Source organism: Chenopodium quinoa, unplaced genomic scaffold, assembly GCF_001683475.1.
Source record: "Chenopodium quinoa cultivar QQ74 unplaced genomic scaffold, ASM168347v1, whole genome shotgun sequence".
Taxonomy (NCBI): domain Eukaryota; kingdom Viridiplantae; phylum Streptophyta; class Magnoliopsida; order Caryophyllales; family Amaranthaceae; genus Chenopodium; species Chenopodium quinoa.
In genome coordinates, this window is record NW_018742720.1 from 1,248,023 (window position 1) to 1,265,935 (window position 17,913).

The following is a 17,913-nucleotide window of genomic DNA, read 5'->3' on the forward strand; positions in this document are numbered from 1 at the left end:
TCAAGAAACAATAGAATTGACAAATATAATTAGAGGATTTAGAGCTAAGTGGTAAAAAAGTAAATAAAATAAAATAAATAAAAAGGTTACTTAGAAATTAATTAAGATGTTTTCTTCAAAAAAAAAAAAAAAAAAGAGAAACTAATTAAGATGTTAATATGAAATGAGGAAAATCTAGATAAATGTAAGTGGCACAAGCTTATTGGCTAAACAAGATATCGGCTCCTGTGTTTGAGTGGTGCATAGCCCGCCAATTTGCACCCATCAACTTCTCTTCTGCCTAGTCACTAATTACAAAAAAAAAAAATATGAAAAAAAATGATATAAAGCCCAAAATCCAAATGGATTAATGAATTCATGATCCGGCAAAATATATCAAAGCCCATTACATATCGTTGCCAATTAGCCATTTTAAACAATAAAAATCTATAATTTATTAATAAACAATAAATTTATGCCCATTTATACTCTCGCTAATTCGATAAGTACATGTTTTGATTTTTGACACGCTACACTTTAACTATCTATTTATCATAGGTTATGACAATTTTTTTCTCAATATCAAAGTACCTTATCATAAAAGAAGAATTAAGAAATTAAATAATGCATTTCCGAAGTTTGAACCACCTGTTTTCCCCTGAACTAGATGGAACTTATAAGTTCAACTTCAAGGCAAAAATGTGTGACACAATATTTATGTGAATTGTGAGATATTTGAATTCATTTATTCGCTACTTTTTACATTTGAGACTTTTCAATAAAAGTGTTTCATACATTTATTTACGGGGTACTTTTTATAGAAGTTACTACATAGCTCATTTATTAGCATGTGGATTTGTTTGTTTTAAAATAACATGTGTTGTTGAGGGAAAAAAATACATTACTCGGTTAAAATAAAATATTATAAATTTAATTGAAAATCTAAGAAGAATATGGGACTTTCTTAGTAAGACAATCACACTCGCAATCCAAGTGTTTTGACACTAGATCGTGTGGCGCTACCTTGTCTTTTGATGACAAAAGCGCAAACTTGCGGAACGGGCTTTTGAGCACAAAACAATACAAATGAGCGTCTGAATCCCAATCAAGGGGCATTCTCGTCTTTTGGCGATAGAGTTTGGGAGTACTAATATGCATGCGACGATTAATAAAAATATAAAAGCGAGGTAACACACACAATAGAGGGGCAAGTGATTATGAGAGGATATACTAATTTATTTAAGGTGATATGCTGACATGAAACCATGATTGACAGCAGACGGACTGAAAATTTTAAAAATAAATTAGGCTTTGTAAATGCGAAAGGTGTTGATAGCAGGGGAAAAGCTGGAGGCTTGTGCATCTATTGGAGGGACGGTGTTGATTTCTCTTTAGTCTCATACTCAGATCACCAAATTTGTGGTGATGGGGGTCGAAAGTGGCGGTTCATTGGCATGTATGGATGGGCGGATAAGGCCTTGAAAGAGAACACTTGGACTCTTATTAGGGAGCTCTATCTAGACTCCCCGGTTCCCGTACTTTTGGGAGGTGATTTCAATGAAATCCTCAGTTCTGCAGAGAAGAGTGGGGGTGTGCCTCGTGAACAAAGAGCAATGGACGGTTTTCGAAATGCTCTTGATGATTGTAGTCTTAGAGATCTTGGTCATGATGGAGATTGGGTTACTTGGGAAAGAGGGTTGACAAAGGAAACTATTGTGCGTGAACGTCTTGATAGATTTGTGGCTTGCTCAAGGTGGGTGTCTTGGTTCAATCAAGCGTCAGTGAAGCATCTTACCAAGTATAAATCCGATCATGTGGCAATTTGTCTTGACAATGAAGGTAGTACAAAGAAGAAAGCACACCGTAAGAAGAAAGCCTTTAGGTTCGAGTCATGTTGGTTACTCAATGAAGGAATTGAAGAAGTGATAAAGAATGCATGGGAGGGGTCTGCTCTCGTTGAATTGCCTCAAAAAATCGCTCTTGTTGCGAATGATTTATCCAGGTGGAGTAAACGAGAATTTGAGAACCTGGGCAAAAAGATTTCGGATGCTGATGATGCTTTGAAACAAGCTCGGAATAATAGCGGTCCTTATCCGAATTTCTCAGAGTGTTCCCGTCTTGAGGCTATTCTTAATAATTTGCATGAGAAGAATGAGGCTTATTGGTATCTTCGTGCGAGGGTTGCTGAAATCAAAGATGGGGACCGAAATACGAAGTATTTTCATCATAAAGTTTCTCAAAGAAAGAGGAAAAACTACATCTGCGGGCTCAATGATGAGAATGGGGTTTACAAATCTGGGAAATCAGAAATTGAGAACATTGTTCGAAATTTTTTTGATACTCTCTTCACGGCTGGGCAAATCGATGAGGCTTTGATGACTGAAGTATTGGAGAGTGTCCCGTGCTTGATTTCAGAAGGTATGAACAATTCTCTTTGTCGGTCTTTCCCAAAAGATGAAATTTATACTGCTTTGTCTCAAATGAGTCCATGTAAGGCTCCGGGGCCAGATGGATTTCATGCTATTTTTTATCAGAAATATTGGCACATTGTTGGTGATGATGTTACAAATTTTATTAATGGCATTATTTCTGGTAGAATTTCCCCGAGTGTGATTAATCGTACGAATGTGGCCCTTATTCCCAAGGTCAAAGATCCTACATGTGTCTCTCAATTCAGACCTATCTTCCTTTGCAATGTGCTTTATAAGTTGGCCTCCAAGGCTATGGCGAACAGATTAAAACCCCTTCTTCAAAATATTGTCACTGAGAACCAGAGTGCTTTCGTTCCGAAGAGGTTGATGACGGACAACGCCCTAATTGCTCTTGAATTGTTCCATTCTATGAAGAAGAAGTCAAAGGGGAGGAGGGGCACGATCTCTATGAAGCTTGATATGAGCAAGGCCTATGACAGGGTTGAGTGGGAGTTCCTTCGCCGGCTTATGACTAAGTTGGGGTTTGCAGGTGCTTGGGTCGATACGGTAATGGCATTTGTGTCTACTGTTCAATATTCTTTCTTAATAAATGAGGAGCCGTCAGATACTATTATTCCTTCAAGGGGGCTGCGTCAAGGAGATCCGATCTCCCCATACCTGTTCATCTTGGTTGCGGATAGATGTTCTTTCTATAATGCTACATTTGGCTTCGGAGAGAAAGGAGATTCATGGAGTAAAGGCTAGCAGAAACGACCCTAAGATTACTCATCTTTTCTTTGCAGATGATAGTCTTCTCTTTACTAGAGCCACCCGACAGGAATGTTCAATCATTGTTAATATTCTTAACAAATATGAAGCAACTTCCGGGCAAAAAATTAATCTTGAAAAGTCGGAGGTCTCTTTTAGTAAAGGTGTATCGCTTCCGTCAAGGGTCTCCTTTAGCTCTATTCTTGGGATGGAAATGGTTGAAGGTCACACCAAATACTTAGGTCTACCTACGGAGGTGGGTAGATATAAAAAAGCAGTTTTTGCCTTTGTCAAAGATCGTATATGGAAGAAAATTCAAGGGTGGAAGGAAAAGCTTCTTTCAAGAGCCGACAAGGAGGTTTTGTTGAAATCGGTCATCCAAGCAATTCCGACTTACATAATGGGAGCTTACAAATTTCCTATCTCTCTCATCCATGAAATCCACTCTATGATGGCCCGCTTTTGGTGGGGATCAAATTTGAAAGAAAAGAAAATGCATTGGAAGAGTTGGGATTTTCTTTGCCACCCTAATTCTTAGGGGGTATGGGTTTCCGAGATTTAGGGGTCTTTTATGATGCCTTACTTGGGAAGCAAATTTGGAGATTGGCGCAAAATGAATCCTCGTTATTTGGCAGGGTGTTCAAAGCAAAATACTATCCGCATACTACGATTTTTGAGTCAGCTCTTGGCCCAAATTCGAGCTACTCATGGCGTAGTATTTGGGCGTCTAAAGCTCTTGTCTTGGATGGTGTAGCTTGGAGAGTTGGAAATGGGAAAAGCATCAAGATTTAGGATGACCCTTGGATACTAAAGGATGGGAATCGATTTGTTTCGAGTGATAGATTACCAGATGAGGATATTCAATTTGTAGCTGATTTGATTAATGAGCGTGATAAATGTTGGGATTTGGACAAGAGAGACCGTGTCTTTAATGACAGTGACAAAGAGGTGGTGTTGGCTATCCCTATTAGCGAGCGCTTACCTGAGGATTCATTGATATGGTCTTGGTCGAAGCACGGTTCTTATGAGGTCAGCTCTGCCTATCACTTGGGTAAATCATACAGCACCGATTCCTTTGATTATTGTTGGCTCGAAATTTGGAAAGCCAAGGTTACACCGAAAGTCAGACATTTCCTATATATGGAAATGCTGTTCGGACTCTCTCCCTACAAAAGGGACCCTTGCTTATCGGCACTTAACGGCTGACCCTCGTTGTCCATGGTGTGGTACAAACGAGTCAGTCACTCATGCCATCATTGCTTGCCCCTCCTCTGCCCAGCTCTGGGTTCGGAGTGGTTGTGCAGCTGCTCTTTGCTATGGTGAAATTGAGAGTTTTATTTGCTGAAATCTTGACGTTTTGGGCAAAGGAGTTGAGTGAAGATATTTATCAACGCTCCCTTTTTCTAGCGTGGTTCATCTGGTACAGACAAAACAATTGGGTGTTTGATCAGGAAAGCGAGCCTGAGGACTTGATACTCAACAGATTGAGTAAAATGGTGTTTGATTTTGGTCTGTATTCTGAGAAAATATATGGGTCACGCAAGAGCCCCGAGCAAGCTGGACGAGTTGTGTGGTCGCCACCTCCTGCTGATGTTGTAAAAATCAATGTGGATGCTTCGGTCAGTGAAGAAGGATGGATTGGAATGGGGGCTGTGGCTAGGAACAGTGAGGGGAAGGTCCTATTTGCTGCAGTGCGTCGGGTTAAGGCTCATTGGGACCCCTTGATTGCTGAATGTAGAGCTGCGATCTTTGGTGTTAAGAAGGCAAAAGAATATGGTCTTGATAGTGTGATCATCGAATCGGACTCCCAGATTCTAGTGACCAGAATGCAAAAGAACTAGTTCTCTTTGAGTTTAGTTGACAGTGTGTTAGTTGATTTGGTTTCTATTAGTAGTTGTTTTACTTTTCTCAATTGGTCTCATGTCAAAAGGGATGGGAATTATGTAGCCCATCACTTAGCTAAGTTAGTGCCGTTCGGTGATGAACAATGTTGAGAAAATCACGCCCCTAGCGAGATTTCCCCGTATGTATTTGCGGATGCTATTTTAATTTAATTAAGCACTAACTTTTCCTTAAAAAAAAAAAAAAAAAAAAAAAAAAGGTGATATGCTGACATCATATGAAAGTTTTGTGGTAGTGGCGTTCAAGTTAGTTGTTACACGATGACCTGGCATAACTACCTAATTTTTAAATATTTTCCCGAAAATTGTGCATCATCATCTTCCTCATGACATTAAAATTATGAAAAAAAATTAAAAACATGCTAAATTTTCCTTCTACTATTTCCTCCTGTAATTTCCCTGAAATTTTAAAGTTCCTGTTACTTATTTTTGTAATTTACTCTTCAAAAAGATTAAAACTTTGAATACAGGATTTATTCAAAGTTTAAAATTTGTGCAGAAAATTGAAATATTTCTTGGTTTTTATGAGGAAAAGAACTAATTAAAATGGGGGTGGATTATTACAATGTGTTACAGGTTGATAAAAATGCAACAGATGATGATTTAAAAAAGGCATACCGAAAATTGGCAATGAAATGGCATCCTGATAAAAATCCCATTAATAAGAAAGAAGCTGAGGCCAAATTCAAGCAAATTTCTGAAGCTTATGAGGTAATTAATTTTTGTAATTTAATCCTTAATTTTTTTTATTAACCCTTTTTATGATTGGAAATTGGGTCCTTAGGTAAAAATTTTGATTTAAGTTAGGTAATTATGCAAATATAATTTAAGGTATTAAAGAAATATTTGATCTTGATTATGAAAACATTGTTCAACATTTATGTATTTGCATTTATGAAGAATTCTTGTGTAAGTAATTGTGGAGATCAAATTGAGTTCTTTTAAGTTTTACCCTTTTGTTTTTTTATGATTTTAAAGGTACGTCTGTAACCTTGAGACGAATCTAACAAGATCTCACTTAATATTCTTCTACGAACATTGTGTTTTGTATACATGGTTATCTTTAGAGGAATAACACTAGGTTGTTTCAGGTTCTGAGTGATGAACAAAAGCGACAATTCTATGACCAACACGGCGAAGAAGGGCTAAAGGACATGCCACCCCCGGGCTCTGGGGGTGGATCTCCCTACGGAAGCAGCAAAACTGGGTTCAATCCTAGAAGTGCAGAGGATATTTTTGCTGAATTTTTCGGTACAAGTCCTTTCGAGTTTGGATCATCACCAAGTACTGGTGGAAGAGCCAGAAAAAGATATTCATATGGTGAAGGTGGAGCATTTAGTGGGACTGAGAATATGCATCGAACATATAGTGAAGGCGGTACAACAACTGTGTTGCCTAAGAAACCGCCTCCTATTGAAAATAAGCTGCCCTGCACCCTAGAAGAGTTGTATACCGGATCAACCCGAAAGATGAAGATCTCTAGGACAGTAATCGACGCTAATGGGTATGGTACATTTCCCATTTTGTGCAACTTTTACTTGCGTTGTTGTTATATACTTCCTCCGTTCACTTTTAGTTACGACAACAGTAATTAGACTGTTGCGACTAAAAAGTTATATAGGCAGAGTTTAACAAGTAGTTGATTCTTTTTTGTTTGCCTTGTTTTCGAGTGATATGCCTTTCCTAGAGAAATCTGCCTATAATTACAACTTATAACAGTTATACATGCTATTAGTTTGCAAGATTCAATATCTATTTTCGATATGCATTTGACTTTTTTTTTACTATAGTCTCTTACCATTCCATATGTTTTCGAGTATATTACTTTAGGTCTTGTTCTCTTCAACTAATGGTTATGAATTAAAGAGATCGTTATTGATTAAAACTGATTTTTATACTAACATATTCATTTGTCTGTTGGAACCAAAATCAGAGGTCAAGTACCCGAAACAGAAATACTGACAATCGAAGTAAAGCCTGGTTGGAAAAAGGGGACAAAGATCACATTTCCTGATAAGGGAAATGAAAAGCCAAACCAGCTTCCAGCAGATCTAGTTTTTGTCATCGATGAGAAACCACACGACGTGTACATTAGAGACAACAACGATTTGATCATGACTCAGAAGGTGACTTTGGCAGAGGCCATTGGAGGGACTATGGTGAAGATTACTACATTAGATGGTCGTAACCTCTCCATACCAGTTAAAGACATGATCACGCCGGACTATGAGCTCGTAATTTCTAAGGAAGGGATGCCTATACCGAAAGATCCTAAAAATGTAGGTGATATGAGAATCAAGTTTGAGATCAAGTTCCCTACTAAATTGACTTCAGAACAGAAAAAGGCCTTAAAACGCGCTTTTAACAACTAATGATCAATCTTGTTGTATAATTTTGTAACATCTTTATAAATCACACCTTTTCTGTAATCTGAAAGTTCTACTACTCATACTGTCTATTTTTTACCCATCTCTTCATGGCTATCGATTTTTCAAGGAAACCAAGGGAGAAATTTTGTAGAATCTACATTCTAGGAGCTATGTTAGTTGAAAGTAGAACCAATATTGCATCATAATAACTCAAATTATATATGTATATATAGTGTTGTTTTTCCAATTTATTGCATATTTGCATCTAATTTCATAAATACGAAGTATGTGGTTTTTTCATGTTTAAGTAGCTACCCCTGTATTTAAAAGGGTAAATTATTAGCCTAATGATAATTTGCCAATTTCACCCAATGCTTGTTTGAACACAATTACCTTGTTATTTGTAAACCTTGTATCATGTATAGCTAATGGGCTGATGTTAAGCCCTGATCTTTACCCTTAGGTTGTATAAATATATTATTATCCTCTCTAATATAAGACACAAAAAATCTTTATCTCTAATTATCTCCTCTAATTTGACATGGTAACAGAGCCAAAATCAATATAAACCCTAAAACTCTAAAAAAAAACATTCAAAACCGTAATCCATTATTCATGTATCATTTTATGGCCCTTAAAACCGTAATACATTATTCATGACCATTTTCTTGTTGCATTTTTATCAACGAGATTAATCATAGAGAATACGCGCGTAATATTAGCATATAGTTTTGATACAAAGCCAATGCAACTACTATTATGAGCAACAAAACAACACCAAACTAGGACATTTGCTTTACTCTTGGAAACAAGGGTTGTAAAAGACAAATTGAAGAAAGTGATTACCACTGTTTTAACATAGTGATTTTTAAAAGAAAAGGTTTAACGCATTTTACAGATATAATGAACTTCTAAAAGCACTTGCATACATGTAGAAGTGATGCATGAGTTGTACAGATTGGGTTTGATTTGTTCATGTCATATTTTGGTGATGAATCAATTGGTTCCAATTGAGTTATTTTTAAAAAAAATTAATAATTTCAAGTACAGCTCAAATATTAACCTAAATAAATCATGTAATCAAAAAGAGATTCAAATTCACAAGGTTTATATTTTTGAGTAATGATTCTAACGAGAAAGGCTAATATATAAAGGATCTTGCTAACGAACGTCCCTGGGGTGTTGGATAAGCATTTAGAATACTGCCTAAAATGGTATTAATTTGGGAAAGCATGACAAAATCACGCGTCGATCGACGTAATTAATGTTCTTTTTAATTTAATATTTCTACTTTTAGCTAGCTTATCCAACGCCCCCGAGACGTTCGTTAGCTTTTGCAGGTTGGTTTTCAAAATTTATAATGGCCCTATTACTACGAAATAATAGATAATCGTATATTTCATAAAGATCATAATTTATCCTTCAAAATGGTACTAAAATAGATTAACCACTAAACTAGAGCCAATTTATGTCAAATTTGTCAATAATATCGGTACAAAAGGGAACAGAGGGAGTATTCATTTAATGTGGCTATTTTGTTCCTTATGGCTCTTGTAGATCAAGTAGCGTCTAGCTCCGAAAGAAAGCTAAAAGTACATGAAAAAAAATAAAACCTTAGTTGTACAACCCACTAACAGGACATACAAAGATGAACCTATGTCTACATTTACGTCTAAGTCTATAGACGTGCAAGACTTCTAAAACTAGTACAAAAAGAAAATAAAACCTTATTATTTACAAGTCGAAATAAAACTCAAAAACCCTTGTTATTAGAACCATTATTGGTTCTCCAATCCCTGGCTAGGTGACCAGAACCAGGCGCCCCATTAAACTGTCCACTAGGTAAGCTTCCTATATTGTTAGCACCGTAAGGCCACCATGCTCCCTGCTGCTGCACACTCATAGGTGGCTGAAGAGGTTGGATAGGCTGTACAACTGGAGGCCAAGGCGGCCGCTGAAATGTCTGATAATGTGCCATATGTGGGGCCAATGCAGGATTTTGGATAGGTTGGGGTGCTGGTACTAGTGGTACTGGGTGAGATGCTTGTGGTTGCCATTCAGGTATATCATCGTCATCATCATTCCAGGGTTCTGTGGGTATTCCACCACCACTACCACTACTCGTACCATTTTGTCCATATTTCTGAATCAATTCTCTCATTTGGTCAACCTGCCGAGCCGGGGCCCGAAGAAGATTATGATGCCGAGAAACTGTCCCATGACTTGGGACAGCATTCGGTTTAGGGTGTGGTGAGGGCAGGTTAGGCCCCTTAGAGAAGTTAAACTCTGGTAAATCATCATCCTCCCGGTGACCAGGAGGGCCAAATCCAGGAGGCACATCATCATCATCTTCATCGGGTTGGGGGGGTTTAGAGAGAATAAGGAGAGAGGGGGCACTTCTAGGGGCAAAACCAACATTAGTCCTGTTCCTATCATCATTTACAGCATTTTGGCCTCCAGTGTGATTTTTAGTCATTTGTTTCTGATGAGACAAGGAGTTCGGTGAAATCACAGGTGGTGTTATTTGAACTTTTCGCCATACAACAATTCCAATTAGGCCATCATCGACATCATTTAATTTTTCAGTGTAACTCTTAGGAAGATGATTGATTATCATATCAACTGTTTTTGTGCGTGGGGGACACAGGTAGAGCTCCACTCCTGGAGCAGGCTCTGCAAATCCCAATCGCTCATCCGCTATGTAAGAATCAACCAACTGCAAGAAATACAGAGTAGGTGAGTATATAAAATTAAAGTTGTTATGGCCTTGTTGGACAAACTATCCTAAGAGAAGAGGGAGGGAGTGGCAATTAGCAAAGGAGACCCACAGCCTGAGTTAAGAAAATGCTGGGAGTCAAAAGGATGGCAGAAAATATTAGTACCTCAACAAGATCGGAGCGTTCACTATCCATAGCACCTTCCTTAAATACAAAATGCGACACCTAGCAAATAAAAAGAAAACATGACATTATTACCATCAAACAGTTTTTGACAGATTATACAGCACAGGTTATATTTGGGTAAACAACACCAAAGATTACAAAAGTGCAGTTTCAGTTATTTCAACATAAGCCTTTGGAGAGCTGTCTACAAGAGTTGATATTGACGCCCACCCCCCCCCCCCCCCCCCCCCACACACCACCAAAAAAAAAAACAAAGCCCTCCAAATAAATAAGGAATATATAATTAATAAAGGGGGCTGGAAAGTTGGTGGTTTTAACAGAAAGGTCACACAAACATCTACTTCTAGAAGCAATTGTCTTAGTCAGGCATACAAGACATTGAAACTATCTGGAATCAACTTTTCTGAAAGAGAAATGCCTATACACCACATAATTTTGAGCAAAAGCTCATGACAAAAAAACTGTTTCTTTGAAGCCAAAGACCTAAAGACTCAGGTCAAACGAAGGAATAATGAGACAGCATGAAATCAGCGCAAGTATAATAAACTTAACCAGGCATCTCTAGCAAACAGCATTAAACCTCGGCAATCTAAGAGCAGGAGCAAATCCCTAAAGAATTTGCTACAAGCCTAATACACGCTCTGCTTTTATTTTGATAAACACATTTCTGTTTATCTTGCTTTTGCAGTGAAAGAAAACTTAATATACAGATATTAAAAGACATGTCAAGCAAAAAAAAGGCAAAGTTGCCTAAGAAAAAGAGCTTGGAATATACCATAATTGCCCGGCTCCTGGACATCGGAAGCGCTTGCAAGAACTTATCAAATGCATCAAGCCTAACCCGACCCTTGATGTCAAAGAAACCTGCCCACTCTTTAGTATTGGCTTTTTCACCACTGCAACCATATAAGAATAACTAGGATCAGTTAAATCACAACTTAGAAATTTTTTCAGCGTTAACCACACATTCATGAGAAAAACAGGTACTGGAAAATATGGGATGGAACATTGGAGAGGGGGGGCGGGGGGTAGGTTAAACAGCTTAGGCAACTAATTATTATTATTAGCTAAGCAAAAGACAATGACAATGACATCATCAAGTACAAAAGAACAACCTTCTACCCAAATTCTAGTTGAGTTTAATGTATTAGACTAAGATAAGCCATAGTATGTGCAGCTTCATTCCCAGCCCCATTGTTGGTTCAAGCTCCTCACCGCACATTCCCGGAAGACAAGATGTCAAAAAGAAACCAAACATAAAGTACACTTGGATCTACCAACAACATCAGTTCAGATGTAATTGTAATCACATGACTGCCATCTTGCAGGACAGCCATACAGATGTGCAGTGACAAAACTCAAACAGAGGCTTAATAAAGCAGAGAATCTAGACATGTAGAGATAATCAGTGTTTCTTAAAGCAACTAACCCATGTAGCATATCCTTTAAATATATGGTTTGGCAGGACATAAATCAGGCAAAAAACTTGTAATAGCTACATTTACTGGTTAAAAAGCTCATTTTAGAATTGGCAAATTAATCAGTGCAAAGAACCATGCAAAGTATTTAGTATTAAAAAATCTTTACCATATTCATCTCCAAAAAGGACAGTTGCACTATTAAATGGTTTCATATAAAAAAAAAAAAATAATAATAATAATAATACTATCATGAGTATCATCAATCATCCAAATTATGGATGAAAAAAATAGAATTGGATGCAATACAACTAAGATTGAGACACCAATAAGAAAGAAAAAAACATCTGAACAGAATGAGAAGCCAACCTTTTGTACAAGGCAACAAAGTTGGCCATGGAGGATATATTAAGCTGGAGTTGTCCCTCCCAAACACTTTCTTGCTTGGGAAGATGAACAGGATTCTTAACTAATTCCTTCTGACTGTCAGATAATTTCTTATTGGCTTCTGTAAGTTTGCTTTCCTCTCTAACTTGTTCCGTTTTCTGAGAGTTCGTCACAGGTTGTTTCAAAGGCTCTTCGGGCGACCTGGATTCAAAGCCCACCTCCGAGGTTTCCTTATCCACCTCAAGGGTGGATGTCCTAGAATCAACTGGTAAATTCTCAAATGGTGGCTCTTTATTAAGTGACTCCATGAATTCATCCAAGGATACAATAGGAGGAAGATCTTTCATATCATCAACCATTAGTCCTTGCATATCAGCACCATCATTAGGTATAGTAAACTCACACTGATCATACTGTTCTACCTTGGTTGGTGCAACTTTAGGAGGGCGTGCATCAGACCCAATGGTCTTTGAACGCTTTTGAGAAGACGCACTAATTTCAGGTGAAATTTCCTCAGAAGCACTGTTATCAGGGTCGAAGTCCACTTGGTATTCACCTTTGTGAGTTTTCTTCACCAAGCGCCTCATATTAACATCAGAATCAGGAAGGACTTTCATCTGATCAAGCTCTTCTGCTTTCGCAATTCGCCACTCTGAAAGTTCTTTCGAAGCTAGCTCCTCTGCTGTCATTGAACATAGACGATCAGGAGGTATATCACCTGACATAACCCTTTCTCGCAGCTCAGGATTATTACGATCTTTCAAGTTGAACAACAGTGATCTTCCCTTCTCTTTATATTTCTTATTTACACCACCAAATAATTTGAAAAGCTCTGTTTCGATTTCAAAGGCAAGAGAATCTGGAGACTGAATTGTTTTCTCCTTAACATTAAAATTTACATCCTCACGCATCGCATCAGACGTCACAATATTGTCAACTTCATTAAAGTTTGATATATGCGAAGTATCTGAAACCCATGAAAGACCATTCCCCTGCAAAAGATCATCTTTGAAAAACAGGCCATCACTAAACAGTGAATCATCACCAGCTAACATGGGATCAGAATGAAATTCTGTTCCCATAAAGCTCCATGCCTGATTGTCATCACTACATGTTCCTTTTAAATGGATTCCCAGTGATACTTTCTTGTCATCATTGCACCCATCAGTAAGAATGCCAGAGGTACTAGAATCTTCACCCTTGAGCTCCATGTTAGCAGCTCCAGCACTTGATTCACAAACTAAAGGTTTATGCTCTTTTAAGCCCTCCTGAGTATTTGCTTCAACCTCAATTTCTGTCTTCATCTTTCCATCTGAGGTAACCAGGGCCAGCGCAGAAGCTAAAGATTCCCTCAGCTTGGCCCTAACAGAATCATATGACTCTCCCTGGCTTTTTGGAGAGACTTCTGGCTGTGAATTTTTTTTTTGAAACAGTTGACTGAGACTTATTCACAAAAGAATCCAAGTGCATCACTTTTTTACCAGAAGCACTAATCTTTGATGTGTTTGGCATAGGTTTTTTATTTATAGCAGAAGACACACTATGACCTTTAGCATTTGACCCCAGTGGAGCAGCTCTCTTGTTAGAAGCAATCTTTTGTAAATCCCAATTATCAGGTATTGGTTCAGTTGTCGCCTTCCGCTTACTTGGAACTAACAATTCTGATTGGCCTGAATTAGGGTGCATACCCATATTAGTTGGCACATACTCAAATTGCTCATGCATATTACCAGATGTTGATGTTATTTTGCTGTTCAAAGGTTCAACTGCTCCCTCTAATGATTCTGAAATTGAGGAATCAGCTCTGCTCATAATTGAATTCAAACGACTCATCTGACTATCAGGCAACGTTGGTAGAGATAACTGCCCTGAGACGAGAGTATTCAACATATTGGGCTAGCATATAAACAGATGTGCAATTTGTGCTTCACAACAGTAAATCCAAGTTTGCCACTGGAATGATGAAGGGCAGTCTGCAAAGACAAAAACATAATACTTATCAGAACTATGTATATTTGTAAGTTACATAAAGAAAAAAATAATCAAATCAACAAAACAGCTAAAATAGAAATAGTTCTACAAAGAGCTTGGTCACAGGCATCATTTGGGTGGACAACAGAAATTGAACCCATGCAAGATGCATCCATAATGTAATTCATTGATGAACTTTGCTAAATCTGTTCCCTCCCAATTTACTTATAAATGAACTATTCATGATTAGTTCTTTCCTTGCATGTGTTTAAATCTTAATTATATTCATAAAATATTTAGGCTGAAACTGGGATCTGAAGCAGTAAACCAAGTACCTACTATAGAGCAAGCAGCTAAAGTGCAAACACATGAAAACTATAAGCATTAACAGACAAGACATACAGATACTTTGAGAAAGAAAATCTACTTATAAATAAAACTAAAAGCCCGTACAATCACACTAGTCGATACATTTGTTGATAAGATTACCTGTTTGGCTGTTTAAAATATTGCGAGTAGAGCACATAATGCATGAAGCTTGTCATCTAGTTAATCCCCACCTTTAGTAAAAGCACAATGTCTAGAGATCTTAATAAATAGGATTAATGGGCATTGTGCTTGTGCCTACAGAAGGGCACAAAGCCACAAACTTCATATGCTGAATTACTTAACTTCTCACCAAAAAAAAAAAAAAAAAAAAAAAAAAAAAAAAAAAAAAAAAAGAAATACACCCCTACCTAGAACACTGGGTACAGTGCTTTCTTAAAAATATACTTCCTCCGTTTTCTTTTACTTGCAACACACTATAAAAGGAAAGTTACTTTAGGGAAAAACTATACTATTTCCCTTATTTAAAGCACATGGCCCACTAAATTACACTCCTAACAACCACTCATCCCATTTTAAAGTGTATTATATCATGTGAACCCCACACTTCTTAAATACCGTGAAAAAGTGTGTGTTGCATCTAAAAGAAAACGGAGGAAGTATATGATATATCTTAAGTTTCTAAATGAGGCACGCTAATTTTTCAAGACCATGGAATATTGTCAGGACCTGTTTTATTTACAACAGTCAGTAAGCTAAAATTGCTTCAAATCTTCAATCATAACTACAAAGGTGAGAGCTAAGAAACAAAGTCATATAAGCTAAATAGCTAGAAATCATTCAAAAATATGTAATGTTTTGGTGAGGAGGAAAAAGGTCAATGTACTAAAAAGTATAGGGGGGGGGAATCGGGTAATCTAACACAATGGTGTATTTTATCAAAGGTGTGGATAATGTTATATCACACATACAGAGATACCGCTGCATATTCCATTTATTTGGAAGAAAATGGCGATTCTTCACACTATTAAAGGAGTTACAATTCATTATAAAAGGAAATTACAAAAGGAAAAAAAAATAGATTAAGGATCTAAGCATCCCACCTCAAAATACCTGATTTAAGGACACATGAACGAGACAACATTCTTAAATCAAGTCAAGCTTAATACCAATACCTTAAAACCCAAATTTGAATTTGCTCCAATTCTAGAAAAAAAAAAAGTACCAGTCACCGTAACAAGTACCTTTCATTCACGATTATAACTTCAAATACCCTAATTCACTGAAGAGCACAAATACCTTGATAATCAAATTCTAAATATATTTCAATTCCAGAAAAAGACATATACCAATAACTTTAACAATTGTAATTTTGCTTCTAGACATAACTTCAAATACCCTAATTCACTGAAGAACACCAATACCTTGAAATGGCAATTCTTCATACTTTATGTACTTCTGTTCACATAAACATCAAATACCAAGATTTATTTAATTACAAGCTATAACTTCAAATGTTAAAACACCCTAATTCACTGAAGAACACCAATGTCTTAAAACCTCAATCTACCAATGTTTCAATTCCAGAAAACAGCAATTAACAATCACCCCAAAAAATTGCGAGCTATATATTCAACTACCAAACCTCAAAAACCCTAATTTCAGCAAACAAGCAATCGCCTTTTCTTCCAATTAGGCTACAAAACATTGAAAAAACCATCCCCTCGATAAATAAAACCATATTCAAATTCAAAATTACAGCACAACAACCTCACAAAACATAATTAAAAATAAAAACCCAAATCAAAATACCGTCATCCGGTCAAATTAAGGACCAATAAATAATACTTCGCATTTCATAAATTGCATTATTCAATCCCGAAAAACCCTAATAATCGAAAAGTATTCTGAAATAAAACCGAAATATAGCTGAAATCGAATCGAATCAACAAAATAATCAAATTTAAACTAAAAATCGAAAAATTATCATTGAAAAGCAATAAAATTGAAAGCGAATTGATGGATAAATTAGGTTTAAATGCTTACCGATAGAATGATTTTTCCCAAAGTGAAGTCGAAGAAGAAGAAGGAGAATGAAATTTGGGGAAAAGGAGAGAGAAAGTGAGAGAAGAAGCTAGAACCCTAAAAAATGAGAGATAAGAAAGAAAGAGAAAGCTTTTACTGTTGAGATTTTTGTTCCAGGAGTTTACAATTTGTGTTAATTTCTGACCTTTTAATTTTTCATGAAAAATCAATTTATTATTGTCTTTGTATTATTACAAGCTCTAGCTTTATATTTTTGATAAAAAAAAAAGTGGTCGTGTTTGGTGAATAGATTAAAGCTGAAAGCTGAATCTTATTATATTAGCTAATTTTGACTAGCTGATTATATTAATTGATTTGACTAACTTATTTTATTAGCTAATTGTATAAAAGTGTCAGGTAAATAGCTTATAGCTTAAAGTTGTTTAAATATGTAAAATGACTAATAAGCTAATTGTGGGATAGGTAGTTTAGGTAGGATTTTAAATTAAATAGGGTTATAAGTGTCATTTTACCATATATTAATGAATAAGCTAATTGAAAAGGCTTCCATTAAGAGCTTATTTAGTAGAATAAGATCTTTAAATAAGTTTCCCACCAAACACCTTGAATTAGCTTATTTAATATTGTAGTCAATAAGCTAATGTTAGTCAAAAAAACTAATTTTGCTCAAATAAGTTGTTTACCAAACACATCCCTTGTAAAATACGATTTTGACAAGCTGTTTATATAAAGTATTGGACAGTATTAATTCAAACGAAGATATAACTACGTATAAAAAATAAATAAATAAATAAACTACTAATGATTCATGTTAAAGAACTTTAAAAGACATTAAATCAACAACGTGAGTCAAAGTAAGTGTGTAAATAATCTATCTATAACTAATACTTCCTCCGTTCTATTAATATTGCAACAATGGACTTTTTGCACTATTCATCACTCTTGTTTGACCATGTAATATGAGTTATACGTTAAGCAAAATATAGTCAAGTGGGATCTTGCTGGATTCGTCTCATAAAATATTTTCACAATATCAACTTTTTATAATTTTTACTCTTACACAATTATAGATATTTAGCATATAAAAGGTGTTTCAGGATGCGTAATTTCCTCCTTGTTGCAATATTAACAGAACGGAGGAAGTACTAAAGTAGCAACCGCTGATGTCATCGTTATTCAAAATTGTACACGTGGCGCTATTTCATGAAAAAATTTCCCGCTCAAATATTTTTATTTTTTTTAAAACTAAATGCTAATTAATTAAAAACAGATTGTAGCTATTTTTTAGATAATTAATTTAAAATAAGTACCTATTACTTTGGTGATTTATGTTGATAATAGGTTGTTAGAATCTTTATAGGAGTTGTTAGCATTATTGAGGTCAATTAATTGAACTTATGAACGTTTTAAACTCAAAAAAAAAATTACGAAAA

At 36.2% G+C, this 17,913-nt stretch overlaps 2 protein-coding genes across 2 annotated transcripts; one reads left to right on the forward strand and one right to left on the reverse strand.

The window, feature by feature from the left end:
• The first annotated feature begins 5,238 nt into the window (after positions 1–5,238).
• On the forward strand, positions 5,239–7,587 carry LOC110723104 (dnaJ homolog subfamily B member 4-like). Its single transcript, XM_021902402.1, has 3 exons — positions 5,239–5,770; positions 6,151–6,563; positions 6,993–7,587. The coding sequence occupies exons 1-3, from the start codon at positions 5,606–5,608 to the stop codon at positions 7,429–7,431; spliced, it is 1,017 nt and encodes a 338-aa protein (XP_021758094.1). The 5' UTR covers positions 5,239–5,605; the 3' UTR covers positions 7,432–7,587.
• Positions 7,588–8,879: 1,292 nt separating this feature from the next.
• LOC110723105 lies at positions 8,880–16,668 on the reverse strand. Its single transcript, XM_021902403.1, has 5 exons — positions 16,481–16,668; positions 12,119–14,109; positions 11,107–11,227; positions 10,311–10,370; positions 8,880–10,144 (listed from the first exon to the last, which is right to left on the reverse strand). The coding sequence occupies exons 2-5, from the start codon at positions 13,438–13,440 to the stop codon at positions 9,182–9,184; spliced, it is 2,466 nt and encodes an 821-aa protein (XP_021758095.1). The 5' UTR covers positions 13,441–14,109; positions 16,481–16,668; the 3' UTR covers positions 8,880–9,181.
• Positions 16,669–17,913: the final 1,245 nt, after the last annotated feature.